Here is a 24,209-nt window from a genome sequence, read left to right as displayed (position 1 = left end):
ATCTGTAGGGAACATCTCTCCTGGAAGACATCCTTGTGTTACAGAGTTTTTGTAAAAACCAAGTTTCCACTACACATGACATCTAAGCACCCCGCCTTCTTTTGCGGGGTCTCTTTTTTCAAAGATACCCTTCCCTCTGCTCACCCTTCTAAAGGATCTTCCAGCAGAGCTCATTTACATATAAAGACCCTCCCTTCACCACCCCCATCTGCACTCCTATCAAGGTAAAAGAGTTCATATGAGCATGAAAATATCCTTTGCTTTCTAATATTTCCAAAGCTGGATCTAAATCCGAGTGATGGACCCAAAAGAAAAAAGGGAGGTAACAAGGGTGACCCATCCCAGCCTCATGGGGGAAGGGAGCACTGACTGTTTCTAACCATGATCATGTCCCACATCCTATAGCCTTGGGATAAGGCTCTCCTTCTGGGCCAAGGCTGGCTTCTTCAGTTATCCCAACCTCACTCATTCTGATCCAGAAGAAGTACCCACAACGCCTTTTTGTTATGGTTCAAGAGAATCAAGTGGCTTGATTCATTTATTTTTATTTTTATTTTTATTTTTGTTTTTGTTTCTTACTAGGTTCCTATTCATATTCTTCCATAGCCCTGGATAGATCTTGCCATGTATGTCAGAGCCACTGTGGTGACCAATCAGTTCAAGGTTCTTTCCCCAAATCAGACAAAAATCACAAAGAGGCAAGTGGTACCAATGGGACATGAAGGCTTTATTGGGGGACTTATGGTGGAGCACAGGGGAGACAGCACACAGGGGATGGCTCTGGGTTGGCTCTCTCATATTTGACTCCTCAGGATCTCTGCCATGTCCTGCCTATCTGTTGCAAGACTTGTTGACTCTGTTGCAAGACTTGCTTGTGCTTGGTAATCTGTTTCTATACATCCAACTCTACTTAGCTCACAAAAGATGGTACTACTCCTGCCCCTCCCCAGGAAAGACATATACTGTTCAGAATTAGTCACTGTACATATGTCATTGCAGCAAAGTCTCTCAAGGGCTTAGAAGTTAGTCAATGGTTAGAACATGGTTATAGAACACAATCTATTAAATAGCCCAGATAATGGGCTAAGCCCCAATTAAATGTTTTCTTTTATAAGAGTTGCCACAGTCATGGTGTCTCTTCACAGCAATAGAACACTGACTAAGACACTCCTGCTTATGGCCAGCTTGGCTCACATGGATGCCCTCTGCCTCAGTAACTACAGGGCTTCTCAGAGGCCATCTGAATCTGGGACAGCCTTTTCAGCCTCCTCAGAGCCTTGCTATTTGGTTACAGTGTCTTGCTGGGAACATTTGGAAATTCCATGGTGTAACAATGGCCCTCATTTTCCCACAAGATCAATTCGACTTCCTCCATAAGTTTCTTCAACTGGGCCTCCTGCTCATCCCCTTGTGCCTTGTTGTTGAAGCCACAGTGGCGCCTCTCACATGCAACATCCAGAACATCCAGGCTCTTATTGTTGTTCTCTTGAATATATTCTTCTAAGGAGCCCTCAGCCAGGTCTTCCTTCCGGGTGAACACCAGAATAGTGTAAGCCAGGATCGTGTTTCCAAAGATCTCCTGGAGGCACTTGGCCACCGCCTGGTCCTCGGCAGTGTACCGGCCTACCTGTATCACCAGCAGCACTGCATGGGGCCCTGGTGAGGCCAAGAGGTCACAGATCTTCTTAGCTGTTGCCTCAGGCTGGTTCTGAGGTGAAAAAATATCTGGGGTGTCGATCACCTCAAGTTCTTTCCCCTCAAACTCTCTACTCCCTTTCTGGAATGTCGTGGTCACTGGTCGAGCGCTGATTTTGGATTCAAAGGCTTGCCTGCCAAGGATGCTGTTCCCTGTTGCACTTTTCCCGCTTCCTGTTTTCCCCACCAGAAGGAGCTGCAGTCTCTTTGGGGTGAATTTTTTCTCCTTCAGACCTGGAAGAAGTTTACAAAACCAAACACCAGAGGGAGATGAGATGAAAACCTATCCTATCCTCTGTTTATCAGAGGCCATGCCCCTTAGTACCTGAGAAGCAGTGTCCCAGGATGAGGACAGCAGTAGAGACAAAGGCCAGCACCTGTCCCTGGGGTCTGCCCTGGGCTTACATTCTCAGCCTGCATCCTGAAAGGTGGAAGTGAACATTCTTACCAAGGGGACATCAGAAGCCACCAGCTGAGAAGGAAGACTCAGATGCCAACCAAACGCTGGGTAATCCGATGCCAATTTTTTTTTAAACATCTGAGGCTGGAGGGTAGGAAGGAAATATCCTTCTCCTGAACTTGTGGGTGCTAAGACTGAAAGCACATAAAGTGGCAAATGATAGTTTTCCAAGTGTGGTCCCCAGGGAGAGACTGATGTCTCTCAGATTACAGAGCACCAACGCTCGAAAGGGCTGCTAGGCTCTGCCTTCCACGCCTTCTCAGCACCCAAGCTTTTTACTCCTGCATACCTGCACTCTAAGCTGACCTGAAGTCTTCATGGCTCTCTTGAGCTTTTCCAAAGGGGGATAGAAATGAATTTGAGTGGGTTCATGGAGGTTTCAAGTGTGGGTGTTTGGATGCCTCATCAAGACACAGTTAGGGCCAAAGAGTAGATCCTAGCTGAGCCCTTGGAGCTGATATTTAGAAGCTAAATGTATCATGAGAAGCAGAGAGGAGATTTTTTTAAAATAATGACTAACTTTGCTTCCTTTAACAAGTGAAAAAGGCAGCTGGGTGGTGGTGGCGCACACCTTTAATTCCAGCACTCGGGAGGCAGAGGCAGGCGGATTTCTGAGTTCGAGGCCAGCCTGGTCTACAAAGTGAGTTCCAGTACAGCCAGGGCTATACAGAGAAACCCTGTCTCAAAAACAAGAACAAAAACAACAAGCAAACAAACAAAAAAGAAGTGAAAAAGGCTTAGCCTGTGTTGTTGACTGTCCCTTGTATTTTTTTTCCCCTTGACATTCCAGGCATTTCAAATTCATAATGAAAAAAATATGTGAAAAAAACTTGTTAAAATAAAATGAATCACAATTAGCTTCTTCTAGAAAGGAAACATGGGGGGGGGGTATCTAGCATTCCTAAGTTCTGCCTTCCTAGGTTAGGGAGCAATGGTGAATCTCTGCGAAGGCTAAGCTCAGCCCTACCCAGTGGCCACTGAGGACATCCTGCTTGCTTGCATGGCACTGTCAATCAGTTTGACGAATCAGATTCAGCTAATCACCCACACAGGGACTACTGACTTCCAGAGTTTCAAGTCAAAGCAAGTCTCATCATGTGTATGACCCGCATGTCCTTCTCAAGGAGGAGCTTAGGTGTGAAGACTCTTTTTGCCTTGGGACTGGCAATTCTTACCTTCCAGGGCCATCACACCTGTCAGGGGTTCTTCCTGGTATAAAGAAGAGCCCCTTTCGCTTTATTTAGACTGCAATGGGTAGACCTCTGTGATGAGGGCCTTCATCTGCCCCTCCCAGCACTCAGTGTGTGGTCACATGTTCATTTGCACACCAGTGTCCCCATCTACATTTTCCCTGATTCACCTCTGCTAGGAAAGTAGTATACCTTTTGTCAATCCTTGTCCAGTGTCCAGGGGCAACTGCCTTGTGGGATTCTTCTCGGGTCTGTGTTCACACTCTTCCTCTTCCACCTACAGGAAAAAAAAATGCATCTTAAAAACATGTGACTAACTTTATTTTTTATGTATGTGTGTGAGCACACTCATGTGCCAGGCATGTGTTGGCAGTTGTGTGCCACAGTGCACATGCAGAGGTTAGACACAACTTTTGAGATTCTGTTTTCTCCTTCCCCAGTGGGTGCCAGGAATCAAACTCAGGTGGTTAGGTTCTCTTGGCAAGCACTTTTATCCCTTAACCCATCCCTCCAGCCTGTACATTTTTACTGATTGTATTTTAAGGGGTAAAGTTATTCCACACGTTTGGGGGCGGGTGCTTGATGAGGAGGGAGGAAGAGGAGTATGAGACACTCTCTATAGTCTTTAGGAGTCATACTCCCACCCAATCTATCCTAAGTGTAAGAGATTATTTGTCATAGAGAAAGGAGCCACTAAATGTGTTTGGGGAGACAGTGTCCTGAACTGTGCATTGAGGGCCTGGAGTGAGGAGTGGGCTCTCTAGAAAGAGAAGGGTGAAAAAGAGAAAGAAGCAAAGAAGGAAGCAGTGTTGTCTTGATTTTGTGTCTCAGACCATATAAAATCTATATGGGCAGGATGAGGAAGTTCTAGGGAAAGGGTAAAACTTTGGGTCTTGAGTCTAGAAAGAACCATTTAGGCATATGCACTGAGAACTGGCATGGCTGCAAGCTAGTAGCTGCACTAAGCACTTGTTAGGAAGATGGCAGCAATGGGGATCTTCATAGTGCAAGATAGAACCCTCCTGAGAACGGGGCACCTCAGTGTGCAATGGAGACATAGTCATTAGCTAGGATGCTCACACTGCCTGGGCCTCAGTGTCCACTCAGGGAAAATTTGTAGGCCTAAATCTGAAGAGACCTGCTCTTCCAATGTCACAACATATTGTTGTTATAGATCGACTTTTACTTCCCATTACAAATGAGAGCCATAGCAGCCCTGAACTCCCAACACTGCTCTAATGAAAGAGCAATGCTTGCTTGCTTGCTTCCTGAGCTAACTCTGTCCTCTGTTTCAAGAATTTACAGTGCTGTTATCAGGATCAGGAAGAAAACTGCATGGTCCATGGCTTTCCCAGAATGACCAAGTCTCTCTCGGCCAGATTAAACAATCCAGATGAAGGCTCTGCGATGGGGTGCCCAAGTGCAGGAGACCTGGATTCATCACCACAGCACTATTGGCTACTTTATCCTTCTCAGCTAGCAAATTGCCCTATTGTCTCTGAATCCCAGGGAACAGCCACTGGGAGCCCCTGAAGAGGTGGCTTTGAGACATGCTTTTATAATGTTTCAGTAAATGTCTGGCTTGATGGGCTAGGATGTGGGTTCAGGTTACTGAAGAAAGTCTGGTGGCTTTCAAAGAAGAGTGAGGAAACAGGTTACATCAATAGCCTCACCCAGGTCTGGTCAGCCGCATCCTGACATGAGCAGTTTTCCAGCTGCAGTGACTGCCTTTGTGCCTCCTGCATCTATGACCTGCAGGCCTAAACACTACAGAGCCCTCAGTCTTCGTCCCTGCTTCCTTTCGTGGTTGGTGGAAAATGAGGCCACACTTCTTTCCTGACCTCATTTATTCTTTGGAGACCAGGTAGGTTGGCGGGAAAATGTTCCCAGCAGAAGCTGAAGAGAGTGCAGAGCCCAAGAACACCCCACCCTGGGAGGCCAATAGCTAAGGACCTAGCACTGTGCCTTAGCACTGTCAAAGGAAAGAGGCTCATCCTCTGAACCTCACTGGCCCCCACACCCCATGAACAATGCTACACACATAGGCTATACTTTGCATTTCTATCTCTAACCCAGATGAAGCAGACATTCACCCTGTTCTCTTGCTCAGAAAGAAAAAGAGAGTCACAAACAAGTGCAGGGAGTATTGGCCACTGGAAGTGGGGACATGACTCAGAGGTAGAATGCTTTCCAGTGTGCAAGACCCTGGCTGGGCTCAGCTCCCCATCACTGAGAAAAGACAGGAAAGATTAAGCATAAAGGTCACCAGAGAACACAAGGGTCTCTCAGCTTCTGCGTCACAGTTCTTTCTACAAGCACACACATACACATGAGTGTATATACACTACACAGCCACACACATGTATTTATAAACATACAAACCTATTTACAACATATATAACATGCATGAAAATACATGTGTAACACAAAACAAACACCATGGTTTTGTGGGCTTTTTCCTTCTTATTTTTTTTATTCAAAATAGTTTTTTTTCAATACGATATATTCTGACTATGGTTTCCTCTCTCCCAACACCCTCAAGATCCTTCTTGACACTACTCCCATCAGAATCCGTACTCTTTCTGTCTCTCAAAAATCAAGGCATAATAATAGTAATAATAATAATTAATAATAATAATAATAATAAAGAAAAAACAAACCAGAATAGAAACAAACAGGCAAACAAACAAGCACATATAGATGCAGAGACACACATGTTCACATGCACAGGAATCCCAAAATCTTAAACTGGAAGCCCTGAACACCATGACAAAATGTTATGAGATGAAGAACCTCCAAACAAATATGCTGTTGAGTTTGTTTTGGGTTCTTTGGGTTTGTTATCTATTGCTGGCAAGGGCTTGAAATTAAACAATTAGTTTTGTGGTCTTTTAAATTTTTTTTCATTTTGTTTTGACTTTTATTTTTGGTCTTATTGGGTTTTTTTTTGTTTATTGTGATTTTTCAGGTTTTTAAATTTTATATTTTTTAAGAGAGAGAGAACATGAAATGTGGTAAGGAGGTGTGAAAAAGAAGAAAAACACTATTAAAATGTCTCCTATGAAATAAATTTAAATAAAAATAAAACCATGATATCTACCATAAATTCAGTACACATACATTTAAACACACACAAAACCAAATGTGTACATGCAGCATACATGCTATTTATACAGCTGAAAACATATACACATATACAACACATGTATACACAAGAACAATATACATATGTAAACTCAAGTATACGTCCAATATGACACATACATGAGAATACAGTGTACTCCATTCACACACATGCACATAAACAAGCGTACAAATGAACAGAAATGTACAAACATAGCAACTCACATATGCCTGTCAGTACACAAACATACATACAACATATATAATACAAATACTATATACAACATAAACATACCACAAGGAGTGTAATCACGTATATGCACAAACACAAATATTTATAAACAGTAAATATATTCAAACACACAAACACACACACATATATACACACACATCTAAACACATATACAAATCCAAACAGGACACACTCCACACACACACACACATACATGTAAACATACTCACATACTGGGACTTACCACTGGGCTGGCTGACAGGCAAGAAGGTCTCTCTTCCCCGACTTCAGTAGCACTGGTCTCTGGTGAATTTTCTGGCTTTCCTGGTGGGGTCGAAATGTAGATTCTCTGAAAGAATGAATAGAATGGCCAGGGAAAAGTTTCTATAGAACATGAGCCGATGGACCCGAGTGTTTTTCTGTAAAGCCAATCCATCTTTCAATCCATATTTTGTTGGCAAAATATGATCTGAGCTCAAGAACTGTCCTTCAAAATAGCAGCTTGCTGTGCAATGAGAAACAGGAAATGAGCAGAAACACAAGCCAGTCACTTCCGCTTACAGCCTAGGAAAATTTTAAAAAGAGCATACGGCCATGGTTATTTTTACCTTGACACAGGATAACAAGGCTCAGAGGCTTCGGAAGCCATAAATCTCCAGAAAGCTTGTCTCGGGAACAGGCATTACTGGTCCCAGCCTTTGGAGCTGAGCTCACTCCCTAGGGAGATCTTTCCCCATCTTATAAATCTCTTTTCTTGGAACAAGGTCTAATAATTCATTCTTTCTAAGGCTCTCCCTGTGTGGAGAATCTTTTAAAATTATTGGGCAGGTCCCAACTACTTGATCACCAATAAAGAAAATAAACATATCTAAGAGACATGACTTTTACCACTTTGTTGAGCCAGCATGTCACTATGTAACACATAACAGCTTAGAACTCACAGAGAGCAGCCTGCTGGTCTCTCAAGTGCTGGGATTCACTGATTTTTTTTTAAAGTTTATTTGTATTTTCTAATAATGCAACATGTTCATGTATATGTGTCTGTGATGTGTGTGTGTGTGTGTTCACGTGAGTGCAGGTGCCTGTAGAGGCCAGAGGTGTTGGACCTCTTGGAGCTGAGTTACAAACTGTTGTGATCAGCACAGTTTGGGTGTTGAGAACAGAACCCAGGTTCGCTGAAGCAATATATACTCTTTCTTTCTTTCTTTCTTTCTTTCTTTCTTTCTTTCTTTCTTTCTTTCTTTCTTTCTTTCTTTCTTTCTTTCTTTCTTTCTTCCTTCCTTCCTTCCTTCCTTCCTTCCTTCCTTCCTTCCTTCCTTCCTTCCTCCCTCCCTCCCTCCCTTCCTTCCCTTCCTCCCTCCCTCCCTCCCTCCCTCCCTCCCTCCCTCCCTCCCTCCCTCCCTCCCTCCCTCCCTTCTTTCTTTCTTTCTTTCTTTTTTGAGACAAGGTTTTTCTGTGTAGCTCTGGCTCTCCTGGAACTCATTCTAGACCAGACTGGCCTTGAACTCAAGAGACCTGACTGCCTCTGCCTTCTGAGTGCTGGGATTAGACACCCCCCCTCCCGCCCCGTGCCCAGCACAATATACACACTTAACTGCTGAGCCATCTCTCCAGTCCTGAGTTTTTAGTAATGATTTTTATTATAAGAGTAAATGAGAAGAGAGCCACATAAACTGAACAGGCTACTTGACATTATATTTGAGGAACTGTGGCATCTATACCTGGTTCGGTGGAAGAAGCTGTGATCCTCTTGAGGTACTCATAGGATATTCTGATTCTAATTTTACTCCTAGTGTACTTTATTTTGAAGACAGTTGGTCATGAATAGAGGCACTGCCTGAAAAGGGGGGATGTGAATAAGGCGTGATAGTGAAGTAGGAAGCCTAGTGAAGAGGCATGGTTTGGTCTTTCTTTAAGCTGGGTGTAAGATTGCAGCTCTTTGCATTCCATTTGAAAAATGGCAGATAATGTGTTTACATTAACTTGAAAAGGGCGGTACAAACAGACCAAAATATTTCCCCCAAATCTGTTCTCGAATCTTGTATCTAATTGAAAAGCAAGACTTCCTATGGTGATTTGAATAGATATGGCCCCCACAGACTTACGTGTTCGAATGTTTGTTGCCCATAGGGATTGGCACTATTAGGAGATGTGGTTTTGTTGGAGTAGTTGTGACCTGTTGTTGGAGGAAGTGTGACACTGTGGGGCAGCCATTGAGGTCTCCTATGCTCACACCCAGTGTGACAGTCAGTCTCCTTTTGCTGCCTGTGGATCAAGATGTAGAACTCTCAGCTTCTCCAGCACCAAGTCTGTCTGGACAATGCCACTGTAGGCCAGCCCTAGTTACACCTTGTCCTTATGTTTCTTTTCACAGAAATAAAACCTAAAGATAAGTTCCCTTCTGCTGTTCACTGGAGTGTGTGCAGCAAGTGTGTCAGGGCATAAGACAGTTCCCTTAGTCTGAGCTTTGCATGGCATTAACCATTTTAATGCTACCATGCACAAAAGTATCTTGATGTGCAGTGATATGCCTTATAAACATAAGTTTTTATCTTCTATTAATTTGATAAGTCTCTCTCTATTACTTAACTGCCACTAGGGTATGATCAGCTACTGTACCAGATAGATTAGCGATGAACAGTAATTAGCTGAACATTTGCTTTAAAGCTTCATATGAATCTCTCTCTCTCTCTCTCTGTGTGTGTGTGTGTGTGTGTGTGTGTGTGTGTAGATACAGATGCACATGTGTAAGCACAGATTTGCCACAACACCCGTGTAAAGATCAGAGGATGACTTTGCAGGAAACATATCAATTCCAGGAACTGAACTTAGGTTGTCAAACTAGGTGGTAAGCAAGTCATGGAAGTACCCTTAAATATGAAATGAGGACACTTGCCGCCCTTCTATATAACAGCAGACACTATTCTCTGCAGTAGGAGGTTACAACAGTATGGGTAACTGCTGTGTTTCATGTGTCGAGCTTCCACGAGTACATGTAATGTCTGCTGATGCCAATTTGACCCTCTATGCTTGGGAACTGTAAATCATTTTTCTGAAGCCATACATTCATGTAGATACCGATGGAATGCATGCCTTGATTTTGTGTGACAGTGTGACACAGTATTGTCATCTACAAAATTCATATTTGAAAACCACACAATTACGTTACCAACATATTCCCTCCACACACACATGTCATGCTTTGGGTCTGGAAAGATGGCTCAGCAGTTAAAATCACTGGCTACTCTTATGGAGGGCCTGGGTTGAGTTCTCAGTACACATGTGGCAGCTCACAACTGTCTGTAATTCCAGTTCCAGGAGATCTGTGCACGTTTCTCACCACTACAGCAACAGTCACGCACATAGGGCACCTGTACACACGCAGGCAAACACTAATCTGCAATAAGCAAATAAATAAATAAACCTCACACTTTAAGTAAGTTCAGCTTTGTCTTGGACCACTTGTATGGCTCTGTGAGCATATGTTGGACACCCTTGTGCCAGTCTCCCAGTGTTATTCTCGACATGGGTGGTTTTTAGGACTTACACAGTACTCTATCATCATGTTTATCACCTATATAAATTCTGTTGCTTTTCCCATTCATAATCAGAATGAAGCATCTATTTTTAGTTCTGATATCTACTGTTTTCTGTAAGATGGCTTTGAGTCTCTCAGATCTATGGCAGATCGGGCCAGACATCAGCTGGCATTTAGCTCCTGAGAACTCAGTACTTGTTACTGCAGCAGAGCTGGGCCCAACCTGACGGATGCGAAATAAAAATGTGATGTTTGGGTGTAGAGTTCTTTCCAACCTTTACTTCCCAGTCTGACTTTGGATGATTTAACTTTTCTGGAGGAAGTTCCCTGGTTTTGAATGGAAGTTTGGAGACCTTCAAGGGACTGAAGCCAGTGCTTTTATTCCAGAGTTTGTTTGTATTTTACCAGGATCTGAGGAGCTAGTGCTACTGAACAGAGAATTCTTTAGTCTTCTTATTGAAGTTCTGGACTCATTCACAACTAAGGGAAAATGTTGGCCCTAGGGAGTTCACCTGACGCCCTCCGTCACCGTCCAGGAAACTTACCTTCCCTCTGAGTTTATAGTTCACAGTTTCCATTTCAACTTAAGGTCATTCTCATCTCCCCTCCTTCCCTCCTCCCCTCCTCCTCTGTCCTCTCCTCCCCTCTCCTCTCCTGCCCTGTCCTCCCCTCCCCTCTACTACCCTCCCCTCCACCACCCTCCCCTCCACTCCCCTCCCTCCGCTCCCCTCAGCTAGGGTTTCTTCATATGACCTAGTCTGTCCTTGAACTTGCTGCCTTCCTGTCCTAGTCACTTGGGTGATGGAATTGGTTTATCTTTCTCTGTGTGTTTAACTCACGTATCTTAACATCCACTTCATGCAAATCAAATACTTGTTTGTTCAAGTCTCTTATATACAGAGTGTCTGGGCTAAAGGTGGCTCACTCAGTCTTTCTCACTGTCTTGTCTTATTAACTGCATCTCTGTTCCAGAACCTAGACACCCATTTCTTGCTTGAAGACAAGAGAAGCTCATGGTTGTTGGTGAACAGTGAAGACACTGAACATTCCATCTGACTCTGGGGTTTTGGACAAAAAGTCACAGTTATAAGGAAATGGCTTTTAAGAAAGAGTGTGTGGGCCGGGCGGTAGTGGTGCACTCCTTTAATCCCAACACTTGGGAGGCAGAGGCAGGGGGATTTCTGAGTTCGAGGCCAGCCTGGCTTACAAAGTGAGTGCCAGGACATCCAGGACTATACAAAGAAACCCTGTCTCGAAAAAAACAAAACAAAACAAAACAAAACAAAACAAAACAAAACAAAACAAAACAAAACAAAACAAAACAAAACAAAAAAAGAAAGTGTGTGTGGATTCTCAGAAGAATGGTGGCACACAATCGCCAACATTTAAGCAGCACTTGCTGATCATAGGGTCATCTCTAAGGACGGGGCTAACTCACTTCACCCTCACAGCCACCCATTCAGGAGGAAACTGTTCTGTCCTCAGTTTAACCGATGAGGAAACAGGCACAGAAGGTTGACCGTTCTAGGAACTACTTTGAGGATGCTGTGACCTGACAGAAATAACTTAAAGGAAGAAATAGTTATTTTGTCAGAATGTAATCTTAGATTCAAAAGCAGACTGCTGGTCAGTCACAGCTAGCCACAGCAGGCCCCCCCTTTCTCAGATGCTGAGTGACAGACACCCACTGAGGGTGTCCCAGGAGTCTCCAGTTAACAGATTTTCAACGGTCAGATTTCTCATCTGGGGAGGTACATTTACACCAAAGGGGTTTTTGATGGGTACACATTCTTCCTCCCACCCCTTTCTCTGACTGGGGATCCGAGCCTGGCTGCAGGGTCCTGCTGTGAAGCCACCCCGCATCCTCAGAAGCTATACGAGATTCTCACATCTGCCACATGGGCCCTAATTCCTCTCTTCAGAGTCTCCGCAGCCCTCCTGTTGTCTGTGTGTCCATGTATTAATGTCTCTTCTAATAAACTCGTTAGCACCCAACTACCTTTCTTACCATCCATATTGGACCTGCAACCAAGACCTCTCGAGGTTGTTTCGTGATTCCAGAGAGTTTGGGGTGGGATTCTCAGGCATAGAACACAGGACACGGAGACTTTTCTCCTAGGAAGTGGCTTTATTTGGGTTGGCGCATGCTCAGCAGATTCAAGGCTGAAGGCTAAGCCCTGAGTGCAGTAGGGCTTTGCCTTGTGTACATTTTTAACCCTTCTTCTCCTTATATAGTAATATCCATTCTCATTGAGCATTTTATAGCTAGAAGTATGTGACCCAAAGGCTACATGGATGCTATAGGGTTGCTGTCACCCCATCCCACACACATTTTCCCTGTTTCCCAGATCTGTCAGTTAATTCGTTTTTCAATACATGAATTCAACCAGGGTTTCACATATAATACTGTGGTGCTCTATCACTTATGTCCTTAGCCCCCTGCCCCCTTTTTTGAGTCAGGTTCTCATTGAGCTTCTCAGGCTGGCCTTGAACTTATGAACCTCATGCATAGTCCCATATTATTAAGCATCACGCATAAGAGATTGCTCTGGAAGTACCATGTGATCCAAGTAGACTGGAAACAGCAGAAAGATTTTCCTTCCAACAATTTTATTGCCATGTCCAGAGCATTTGTATGGCTAATAGAGAGCCCGTGTGCCCTCACGGGCTCTCAGGAGTTTTAAAAGAGCACAAAAAGACACAAGTTTGTAGTTGAGCAGCCATGAAGTTCCTGCCTCTCAGGCCTTGTAGGTCATGGACCAGCACTTAGGACAGAAGGCTGACATCTCCCTCTCACAGATGCACAACTCACATGGAAATGTGTCCTGACTAGCTTGCAGGTCTCAGGGGAAGGGTAGTTGATGTGGGATAGAGCTGGCCCAGCCAATCCACATATTATATGAGGGATACCATAAGTGTCACCTGGCCTAGGCAACAGAACCCAGGTGTTCAGCCAAGTAATGGACGAGGCGTTGCTGTGAGTATTGGTTAGCTGTAGTTGATGTTGGGTTTCTTTTTTGTAAGAAATATAACATTTTTATTAACTCAGAATTTCATACATGGACACAATGTGTTTTATTAGACTTATCTCCCATTCCTCCTAAGTCTGACCGTTACCTCTTCCTAACTTCATGTCCTCCCTGTTTTTTTTTTTTAAATACAACTCATCACATCCAATTTATGCTGCCCACATATTCCTGAACGTGTGCCCTTTTATTGAAGCATGGTTGACCTACCAGGAGCCACACCCTTAAAGAAAATTGACTCTTTTCCCTAGAAGATATCAACTCTGTGACTGACATTTCAAGTCAATAGATTTTACACAAGGGAGATTATCCTCTATGGTGTGACTGAGCCTTATACAATTAGTTGAAGGCCAAACTAAAATTTTAGAGCAGACTAAAATTTTCCCCAAAAGAAGTATGGCCTCAAGATTAGCACAGCAAATCTACCCGATATGGATAGACAATGTACAGTGATAAACATGAAAATGTCATAATGAAACCCATTTGTCTGTACACTGACTAAAAATATTAATTAAAAGAGAGAAAGAGGAAACAGAAAACCCCCTTAGTTCCCAGCCTGTTTGGCTTAGTTGGTGGATTTTGAACTGTGGACTAAAGGATCCTCCCCTGCCTGGCTTAGATCTCTAGCATGCTGACCTGTCCTCTGCATTTTGACCTTTTGAACGCCTGCAGTTGGGTCAAACAGCTCCTTAAATATTATCTATCTATCTATCTATCTATCTATCTATCTATCTATCTCCTTCTCTCTCAATACAGATAAAGATAAAATAGAAACACAGTTGTCCTTTGGTCTCTGTGGGGATTTCTGGTGATATTAAAGTCCATTATACAAACTGGCCTTGTATTTCCATGTAACCTTCAAACAGCCTTCCTGTACTTCAGTCATCTCCAAATGACTCAGTATCTAACACAGTGTAGTGACTATGTCAATAGTTGCCACACTGTGTTATCTAGAGAATAACCATGAGAAACAATGATCATATGAGCTCAGTATAGATCAAGTGTTGGAAGCTAGAGCATATTTTTATCTGCAGTTGACTGAATCTGCAGATATGGAACTCATGGACACATAGGTATTCCATTTAGTACAGAAGAGGTATAGATCTAGGCACATAGAAAACATATAGTCAGAACATATAGATATGGATAGACATAGAAACACTATTGTTTCTCTTCATACTGTATCCCACAGACCCACAGAAGCCTAGAGGTGCTGAGCTGGGCCCAGCTCACCCTGCTAAAACCCAACTGAACCAAACAGCAGTGCAATAACTCAGGACTGAGGCCCAGGATTTGGACCCAACACTGTGTGGCAAACAGTAGCAAACATCCTCAATTGTTTTCAGTGGATTTTACTTGAGTGTATGGGTTTGGCCAGATGCTGTCAACATTAGAAAATAATTAAAATTTCTAGTTCTCTATATATTCTACTATTTTGAAAATTTGTCAAAGCATACATTACCAAAAAGCTTTTTCAGCTTTTTATATATGAATCCCCATCTGATGTGTAACTCAACCTTATTTCTCATTCTATATGTTGCCTCTTAACTCTTTCAATTGCTTCTCTTGCTTACAAAGACTGTATTTCATGTAACCCCATTGGTCAATTCCTGGGGTTATGCCTTATGCTTTTAGAGTCCTTACCAGAATGTTCTTGCCTATATGAACATTTTGAAGAATTTCCTGAGCTTTCCGCTACGGTTTCAAAGCTTCAGGTCTGTCATTGTGTTTGATTCACGTTGTGATTTTTTTTTTATGGGGTGAGAATTAAGGATCTTACTTTGTTCTTCTGTGTGGGAATATGTAGTTAGATATCACTATTTGCTGAAAAAGCTTTTTGGTAATGTATGCTTTGACAAATTTTCAAAATAGTAGGTGTCCACAGCTGTGCAGTTTATTCCTAGGTCCTTTACTGTAACTCATCTGTCAACATGTCTGTTTTTGTGACAGTACAATGATGTTTTCATCACTTTGGCTCTGTAGTATGGTTTGAAGTCAGGTATTATGGTATCTACAGCAATGCTCTTTTGGCTAAGAGTCGACTCTCCAGCATCTTTTCTGCTTCTATATAATTGTTTCTTTTTTTCCCTAGTTGAATGTCATCAGAGTTTTTATCGAGATTATGCTTTTTGGAGGTTTCTTTCCATAATGTTGCAATTTTGACAGAATTAGTTCTGCCAATCTATGAGTGTAAGAGGTCTTTCTCTCTTCAGTATCCATGTTAATATCTTCACTACCTTAAAGGTTTGTTTCTTTTCTTTACTGTTTGCAAGGTGTTTTTATCTCTATGGTCAGGGAACCAGTTTAGCCTGGTTGTGATTATTCCTGGTTTGTTTGGTTTGTTCCTGGCTGTGGCAGATGGGCTTTGCCAACGACTTTCTTACATGGCTGCTGTTGCTGCACAGAAGCATTACTGCGATACCTGTGTTGCTCTGTGTCCTTGATGGAATTATTTCAGTTTCTTAAGCATTTTGTGATTTCTCTTCATCAACAATGAAAGGAAATGCTACCAAATTGCTCATCAAGAAAAGTATCTATTCATTAAAAAGATCTTGATAAACATTCTATATTAAGCTGTGATCCCATAATGCAGGTCAGCAGAAGCTAAAACAGCCAAATAAAGACACGAACTGCTTTGAGTAAGCAATAGCAGGCGCACACACACACACACACAGATACACACATGGACACACATACAGACATACATAGAAACACAGACATATAAACAGACACACACACACATACAGATAGACAGACAGACAGACAGACAGACAGACAGACAGATATAAACTAAGTATCAGCATAATGCTTTAACTGAAGAGCCCTCCATTGCTAGGTAAGAATGCTAGGTGGTTAAATGTTAGGGCATCGACAAATAAAATTCAAAATGGTTATTCAATCAAAAAGAAATATAGTTTGACCATCTATTTAGATGCTTCTATGGCTTGCATATAGTTTAAATGTCTCCCAAAGGTTTATGCACTGGAAGTTTGGTTCTTGGTGTGATGGTGCTAAGAGGAAAGAACATTTAAAAGATAAAGCTGACTATGGATCCCGCAATCTACAATACCATCCTGAGAGGCAAAGTGTGTCTTCTGATGCAATAGAGGCATGATTGTTATTGGGGCAACCAAATCTGTTCTCCTTGGATTTGAGGCCCATTCCATATGAGGAAGCCCATGCCTGGTACTGTTTACCTGGTTCAGAGCCCTTGGCTGACAAAGTCATAAGTCTCCAGGGGAAAGCTTCTACTAGTATTTTCCTAAGTGGTAATGTTATCCAGTTGTCTTCTCAATGCACAGTTATATCCACAGTTACATCCTCAGTAACAGAAATTTCTATTTTCAGTGGCAACAGTTAGCATAGATTCATAACTGGTCAACGTGTCAAGAATGAGAAATAATGGGATTCATGGCCCTAAGTGGGACAGCTTTGTCACCCCTTCCAAGGCTCATGGAATGAGGCAGAAAGAATATAAGAGCCAGAGGATGGTATGACCTTTACACACTTGAATCCCTGCAACTCTGTATTCCTGTACAAACCTGAAGAAGGCTGGACTCATCACATTTCATCATGGGTGGGGGAAGGACCTATGAGTCTCACTTCTCCCTAAAGAGCTAATGGCAGCAAGTGGTTGCTAGAAGAGAAGGGTATCATTTTCTTCAGTGAAATAGTTGTCAAAACTACAGAAAATAAGCCACATCCACGCAAGCAACCCTAATTGAACGAACTCTATATCATACACAATGAGAAACTATGAAACTGGGAGGGGGACTTAGAGAGAGTTAGAAGGGTTTCACTGAGAGAAGAAGCAGGATAAGAGGGGACTGGAGAGGTAAGAACAACTGAGTGTGGTGTGTGTGTGTGTGTGTGTGTGTGTGTGTGTGTGTGTGTGTGTGCATCTTGTAAATAAATGGAAGGGGGAGGTAACTCCTCATGGAAGGTTTTAAGTCTACTTCTGGGTATACACTACCATAAATAAATAAGGACAGCAAGCTAGCTGTTATGTAGACATTTAAATCAGCCACAAATAGAGCCACTTTTTCAAAAGACTAAAATAATTACCCTGCATGATATAGCCTTGACAGTTACCCTAGACTATCTCAAGTACCACAGCCTGAGTAATGCTAAGCCTGGACCCTCCCCCAAAGTGAGCCCTCAGCTTTTCACCAACACAGAGAAGAGAGTCAGACTGAACTTTCTGACAACCCTAGGGGGAGTGCATAGCTAACAGGCTGTTACACGCAGATATGCAGGTAAGTACAAGCACAATGTACTTAGGATGGCTTCTAGGATCAAGACCTCTAAGACTCTGAAGTAAAAGAAGACACAGGGATGTAATAAGTGTCAAGAAGACCAGAGTCAGCTCAGTTGGAGTGTGGTAGTTAAGGTGGAATTCTAGCTATATTCCAAATTGGCACCAAAAGATGTGCCTTTATATCTCCGTGCTGACCACTCATTGATCAGGAGCTACCTGGGCACCGGGGATGATCTTTCAGGAGGTTACAGTTCAGCTAAGAGTGATCCTCAAGGGTGGCTAGAGATGGTACATGCTCGGCTGAGCCCCATCAGTGTTTAGTACTCCTCTCAGTTTGGAGATTAGGGCCACACTCCTGCAAAGAGGAGCAGCATGCAGTCCTGCAGCAGATGATGGAGTGTCCTAAGCAACATGTGGACCACTGAACGGTCTTCAGAGCCAACACCATCAACCAAAAGCACTGGCTGTGACTTGACATCACAAGAAGCCCAAGAAGGAAGGGGTTCACCTAGGGCTAAACTGAAGCATCCACCACAACAGGGGACTGTTTCCTCTGTTCTTCAAACTGAAACCGTTCACGCTGACTCCACCCCCTCCAGTTTCTGTGCTCAGGGCAGCTAGAGTCGTAGTGCAGTCAGATTCTTTGAAGAAGGTGTGAGAACTTAAAGGCCCTGCAGGAGGTAAGCTGGGTGGGGTAGGGGACAGAGGTGGTGAGCATGGTACACTCCAGTCATTCTGTACATGATGTTGAGAGATCCTGGAAGGCTTCTGTGACTGCTTAGCATGAGGTCCATCATCTCATGGATGACAGGAAATACTTGCTTGATATGTGACCTCTACCCATGTCATTAGAAGCTGTTGCCTGAAAACATAGCACTTTTCCTTAAAATTCCCCGCTGTCCCTGAGGCAGATCTTCAGAACCAGGAGGCAGGTCACCAAGCATAAATGTGCCCTAACTCCCTTCAGCTCCCACATCAAATATCAGTGCTCTGATGACTATTTGAGGACCATCAGCATGGACAGGATTGAATTCCTGTTGCTGACTCTAAATTTAGGTCCACCTTATGCTTCCCAGGAAAGAGGCTATCATCTTTAAAGTTTGGGGGCTGGAGTGGAGGATGGGAGCTCTGGAAGCAAGATGTGACCTGTAGAAGGACCAGTGTATCTGTAATTCTGACTGAGCCTATGAACTTTGCAGTCTGGGGTTTCTTCTTTCATGATGCCGAGGACTCTAATAAAGGACCATTTGCACTCTGGGTCAGTGCTCTGCCACTGAGCTGTGGCTCCAGCTCTGTATGGATTTCCTGTACACAATTGGCATTTCACAGCAAAAACCTTAGTCCTGAGTGGTCGATATACTTAGCACTGCAAATGATCTTTACAGAACTGCCCTGTGCAGTTCCCAGGACCACTCTGATGGGCTGGTTGCACTCTCGGTTGAGAGTCAAGGGAATTGAATCTGATGGGGCGTCAGAGATTCTCAAGAATGGTCCAGGCTCTGACCTATCCCTGCACCCTTCTGAAGCACTTTCTCTGTTCGTTTCTCAGTCCCAGGTTCTCTGAGTGTCCTGGAACCTCTTTAGACTGGTGTGAGATGAGTATTTCTGATTCTTGTCTCTCGAGATTGTCTTGTCAGTATGAAAAAAAAGAAAAAAAATCAACTGAGAGATGGGCGGTCCTCACCTGGCATGATGTCCTCACCTGGCATGCTTAGGGCAGCTTGTCTCCAGCTTCACTTCCTGGGGGATGGGCTGTCCTCTCCCCTCCCGTTCCAGGTGGCACATCTGCTGAAATGTTCACTGGCCTTTAGAATCAATCATGACCAGAGGATGAAGCAGGAAGGTTATAAGGGGTGTGGTGGAGTTAGAGGGTCTTGGTCTCCAGTCCCTGCACTGGGCAGTGTGAGTACAGGCATGGGGGTGGTGTTTGGACTTGTTGGAACTACAGTTTCTATACCTATCAAATTAGAAAGAAATGGACTCTCCATCCTTGAGAGTCTTTATGTGGAGAAAATACTCCCATAAAACATGCATTTGTGCTGAAGCAACACATAGTGAGCTTTACTTAGAAAATGCATACACAAACCTTAACTTGCTACTCGAGAAAATACTACACGGCTACAGAGAAGGTGAGGCCAGAGAGTAGAGGATAGCAACTGCTGGACATCAGGTTTAGTGTTTATCCTAGCCTACTGCTTGTTGTACACCCCCCCCCCATCCCCGGGATTGTTTTAAAGCTGATAGTAGACATCCCACATATAGTTTCATGTGCAACTGCATCTGTCTTTTTGTGCACAACATAAAGAGCCATTTTTATCACACTTAGGATGCCAGGCACAGTGTCCATCTTCAGTTGGATCAAACACCCACCATCAGCCCTCAGGTTTCTTGCACACGTCACAAAGCATTCACAGCTGATTTAGTTTGACTTAGGATGCAGAGCTGAGTGTGAGGATCACAGGTCATTTCTTATCGTTTCTAGTGAGAAGTGTGGGCTTGACACGGACCCAGGATTCCCTGATTCCATGGAGTTGAATAGTACTGAGGACTGCCTGCTCAGGAGAGGGAGCCATGGGTGCTAGGAGGGAGAATGGCATTGTTTGTCCTGTGTGTGTGTGTGTGTGTGCATTTCCAGCATACACACAGGTGATAATTTGAGGATGTAAAAATATCAACATGGTTCTTAGGTTTATTATTATTATTATTATTATTATTATAAAAATTTCCAGGCACTTCTACATTATCTCTGGGTTTGTTTGTTTGTTTGTTTTTTCTACACACTTCAGAGATCTTCAGTGAACTTGGTTTGTTTAAAGACACATGGATATACACACTCTTGCTTCACCTTATATTTGATTTGGAGAATTGATTTTCCAATGTATGATTGTTATAAAACTATAATTCATATTTACATCATTCCAAAGTTAAACCTACAGGACAGTCAGCTCCAGGAAGCCCACCCTCAAGACTTACTGCCTAATATTTCTCTGTGTTCCCATCTCCTTTCCTTTGTCTCCCTCTCCTTATCTTTATGTGTCTATGTAATGGACACAACACATACCTTTTATATCTAGGCATAGAAGTGTGTGCGACACCCTTTCCCAGGTAAATGGTGGGGATTTTAGGTCTTGTTGTATTCAGCACACAGGTCTTGATGACAGTGATGTTGGAGGTCATTCCCCACCTCCTGGTCCTGAGCAATGGTGCTGCTGTGTCATCCTCTGTGCGTGTGTGAGTTCCTTCTCCAGTCTCCTACTCATGGCAAATGGGACCATCCTTTGCTTTTGCCATTTGTTACTGTGACCCCAGGAATGGGGTTCTGCACTCTTCTCTTTGTATTCTTCTCAGTGTGTTGCTGGGTACATCTTCCCATTTGATATTGTGATATCCAGGGTAAATACTTCAGTGGTGGCCTTTCATAGGCCTGTAGCTTAGCTTCCCCATCTGCTGTCAGAGAGTTCCTGCTTCTCCCACACCTGTCTCAATGGAATGTGTGGCTGCACGTTCAGACCTTTGCTAAATAAACACATGAAAAGTCTATCTGGAACTTCCTACTCGTCTGGAGACCCTGGCTCCTTTTACTAAGTGGAGGAAGTTAGATGCCATGATCAGAGCTCTTGAGCTTATTTCTGCATCCATCACTTGGCAGGGAGACCACCCAATGCTTATTTCATAGATGCACTCTCATTTTACCTGACTACATTCTTCGCATGTGCATGCTCATTTAATATTTGAGAATTCCATATCTGAGTACTGTATTTATATCATCCTCAGTACACAGGATTGACTCCCACCTTCATACTTTATGATGTCATTATCCAATATATTTGCAAGTTACTTAGGCATTTGTTCAGTGTTACTATACATATACTGAACCATATACTTGCAAGGAACAGATTGCTGGATAAGGTCTGAAATTTGATAAGAGTTTTTTTTTCCCTGTAGTTTTACTATGGATAGTGAAAATGTCCCTTTGTCTCTTGTTTTCTCTATTTGAGTTGGCTAATTCTTCAAATACTTAAGGGAAAGTGAGTCAGAAACATCTGAGTTTTAGTAGAAAATATTTTCCCCACTAATAACTTGCTAGCCTGGGGATCTGATGAATAAAGTAGAGACAAAAACCTAAGGACAAGCAGATAAGAAGCTTGCATCAATCCACATTTCCTGCAGTGTTCTTACATGAATATTGGCTGGAGGGTTATCTTAATATTTTTCTCTTCTTGAGTAAAGACACTCTGTAGAAACTGCACTAACAGAAATCCCACTTGGTCATAATGTGTCATGTTTATAGTGCCATGGGATTCTGTCTTGCCAATATTTTATTGAAATTTGGCATTGATAATTGTATGTGAGATCCGCCTGCATTTTTCTTCAATCTTGTGTCAGCTTTGGCCTGTGAGGTTTATTTGCCTCATAAGAAGCATGGGGAAGCATTCCCTCTTTCCCTAGATGCTGGGCAGTAGAGTAGCATTGGAATTTTTCGGTCACCAGGAGTGTAACGTAAGACAGTTGTTCTGAGAAACTATGAGGAACTGTGCACGTTGATGGGAAGCTTGAGACGGAACTTGTATATCTTCATGGTCCCTGGACTATCTCACTGCCTACATCGACTTGGCTCTAAACTAAAAGGGGATACTTATACACAGAATCCACTTGTGATTCAGACATCGGCTTCTTAGTTTTTTTCCTTAGAGTGGGTTGGTCACTTATAGTCCTGGTGACCTCCAAACACTTTGCTAAACACCACAATTTATCTGCTATTTCCCTGGAATAGGAGAACCTTTGAAAAATAATTTGCAGCTTGAGAAAGTAAGCCAACACTGCCCTAAATAATGCACAGAATTAAACAATTTTCATACCTTCTACCAAATGCCCTAGTCTTCCTGTGCTAACAGTCTCTGCAGTAGATTGTCTATATACGTAAAGATATACTTCCCATCCAGACCATTATCTCAAAGTCAACCTGAGATATTTAGTAAGACCTTTGTCTCAAAACACAGAAACAAATAAAGACATACTTTAAATTTAGCCACTGCATATGGCCAGTTTGTTAATGCTTCTACTGACTGCTCTTTCATAGGACAGAATGGTAATTGCTTCTCCCTGGATTCCTCTAAGCTGATGTCTCAAAAACAAAGTTGAATCTATACAACGATATGATAGTAAAAGGTCATATTTCAAGATGGGTAGGTGTTTTCCTCACAGGGAATGGAGAAGGGACCAAAGCAGCCTAGACTCTTAGGAAAGACATAGCATGGAGTGTTCTAGATGAGAAGTCTCTCAGAAGTCTTAGGCTGTTTAGATTTGCAGAGGGGGAAGACAGAAGGTCAGACGAGTCAGTGTGGTTTCCACCTTAGCTGACCGAGTTTCTCCTCTTTGACACTGTAGTCAAGGCACCTGGATTCCAGAGCTTCCACGTTAAGACCATGGCTGAGCCCAGTGACAACTCTCTGAGGATTGTTCTGGTAGGGAAAACAGGAAGTGGAAAGAGCGCCACAGCAAACACCATCCTGGGGCAAAAGAGATTTGCTTCTAGAATCGCACCCCATGCTGTCACCCAGACCTGTCAGAGTGACTCCCGCAGGTGGAAGGAAAGAGAACTCCTGGTTGTTGATACCCCAGGGCTCTTCGACACCAAGGTAAAACTGGAAACCACCTGCATTGAAATCAGCCGGTGTGTCCTCCAGTCCTGCCCTGGGCCTCATGCCATCATTCTGGTTCTGCAACTGAACCGCTTCACGGTGGAAGAGCAAGAAACTGTTATCAGGATCAAGGCTATCTTTGGGGAGGAAGTCATGAAGTACATGATTGTCTTGTTCACCCGCAAAGATGATCTGGAAGACCAGAGCTTAAGCGACTTCATTGCCGACTCAGATGCAAACCTGAAAAGCATCATCAGGGAGTGTGGCAATCGCTGCCTGGCCATCAATAACAAAGCAGAGAGGGCTGAGAGGGAAACGCAAGTGCAGGAGCTGATGGGGCTTGTAGAAACCCTGGTGCAGAACAATGGTGGACTCTACTTCTCCCATCCCGTATACAAGGACGCGGAGCAAAGGCTGAAGAAGCAAGTGGAGATCTTGAGGAAAATTTACACTGACCTACCACAGAAGGAGATTAGAATAGTGGAGGAGGAGTATGCTCTTGGGAAATTTAGTGCTCAGGAAAGAGAGGAAAAAATACAAGCCATTAGGGAAAATTACAATCTGAAGATAAGAAACCTTCGTGAGGAAGCAGAGAAGAACATATTCAACCAGATTTTTGAAGAAGTTAAGAAAGTTCTTTTGAAAATATGGCATCTTTTTTCATAAGCAGTCTGCATTTTTTCACTTCTTCTGAGCATTTTTCCACCTCACTACTTACTACTTTCCCTGCTGACCCTTTCCTAACAGCCATCGGCAGATTTAAGAGATAGCAAAGCCAGGGATTCAGTGTACCAGAGTCAGGGCTCAGTGCCAGGCTCCAAGGCTGAATCACACTCGGCTCTCAGCTCCCAACGCTAGCCTGTCCTGCCTTTCCCACTATGATGCACTGAAATGCCTCTGTAACCATGAGCCCAAATAAACACTGCTTCCCTTAAGTTGCTTCTGTGAGACTTTTTTTTTTTTGTCACATTAACAGAAAAGGCAGAATATAGCCTTTTCTCAGTTTGTAGCTCTGATTTTATTGTTAAAGGTGATCATCTATGGT

General features: G+C 43.2%; 2 protein-coding genes across 2 annotated transcripts; one reads left to right on the top strand and one right to left on the bottom strand.

The window, feature by feature from the left end:
* Positions 1 to 706: 706 nt before the first annotated feature.
* Positions 707 to 7,202, bottom strand: Gimap6 (GTPase, IMAP family member 6). The gene is made up of 3 exons (XM_021165338.3): positions 6,945 to 7,202; positions 3,538 to 3,622; positions 707 to 1,929 (listed from the first exon to the last, which is right to left on the bottom strand). The coding sequence occupies exons 1-3, from the start codon at positions 7,134 to 7,136 to the stop codon at positions 1,289 to 1,291; spliced, it is 918 nt and encodes a 305-aa protein (XP_021020997.1). The 5' UTR covers positions 7,137 to 7,202; the 3' UTR covers positions 707 to 1,288.
* A 10,955-nt stretch (positions 7,203 to 18,157) lies between these two features.
* LOC110296988 (GTPase IMAP family member 7-like) lies at positions 18,158 to 24,099 on the top strand. Its single transcript, XM_021165795.2, has 2 exons — positions 18,158 to 18,202; positions 22,911 to 24,099. The coding sequence occupies exon 2, from the start codon at positions 22,949 to 22,951 to the stop codon at positions 23,828 to 23,830; it is 882 nt and encodes a 293-aa protein (XP_021021454.1). The 5' UTR covers positions 18,158 to 18,202; positions 22,911 to 22,948; the 3' UTR covers positions 23,831 to 24,099.
* Positions 24,100 to 24,209: the final 110 nt, after the last annotated feature.

Source organism: Mus caroli, unplaced genomic scaffold, assembly GCF_978045245.1.
Source record: "Mus caroli unplaced genomic scaffold, Mus_caroli_1 scaffold_7, whole genome shotgun sequence".
Taxonomy (NCBI): domain Eukaryota; kingdom Metazoa; phylum Chordata; class Mammalia; order Rodentia; family Muridae; genus Mus; species Mus caroli.
The sequence above is the reverse complement of the archived record's forward strand: the minus strand, read 5'-3'. Positions and strand labels throughout refer to the sequence as shown.

Bases quoted from the DNA above. Each gene is read 5' to 3' on its own strand.
- Gimap6 (XM_021165338.3), bottom strand. From the start codon at position 7,136: ATGGATTGGCTTTACAGAAAAACACTCGGGTCCATCGGCTCATGTTCT. The intron at 3,623-6,944 runs GTAAGTCCCAGT...TTTTTCCTGTAG, and splicing joins GCCTGTCAGCCAGCCCAGTG to GTGGAAGAGGAAGAGTGTGA. The intron at 1,930-3,537 runs GTATACTACTTT...AACTTCTTCCAG, and splicing joins TGGACAAGGATTGACAAAAG to GTCTGAAGGAGAAAAAATTC.
- LOC110296988 (XM_021165795.2), top strand. From the start codon at position 22,949: ATGGCTGAGCCCAGTGACAACTCTCTGAGGATTGTTCTGGTAGGGAAA.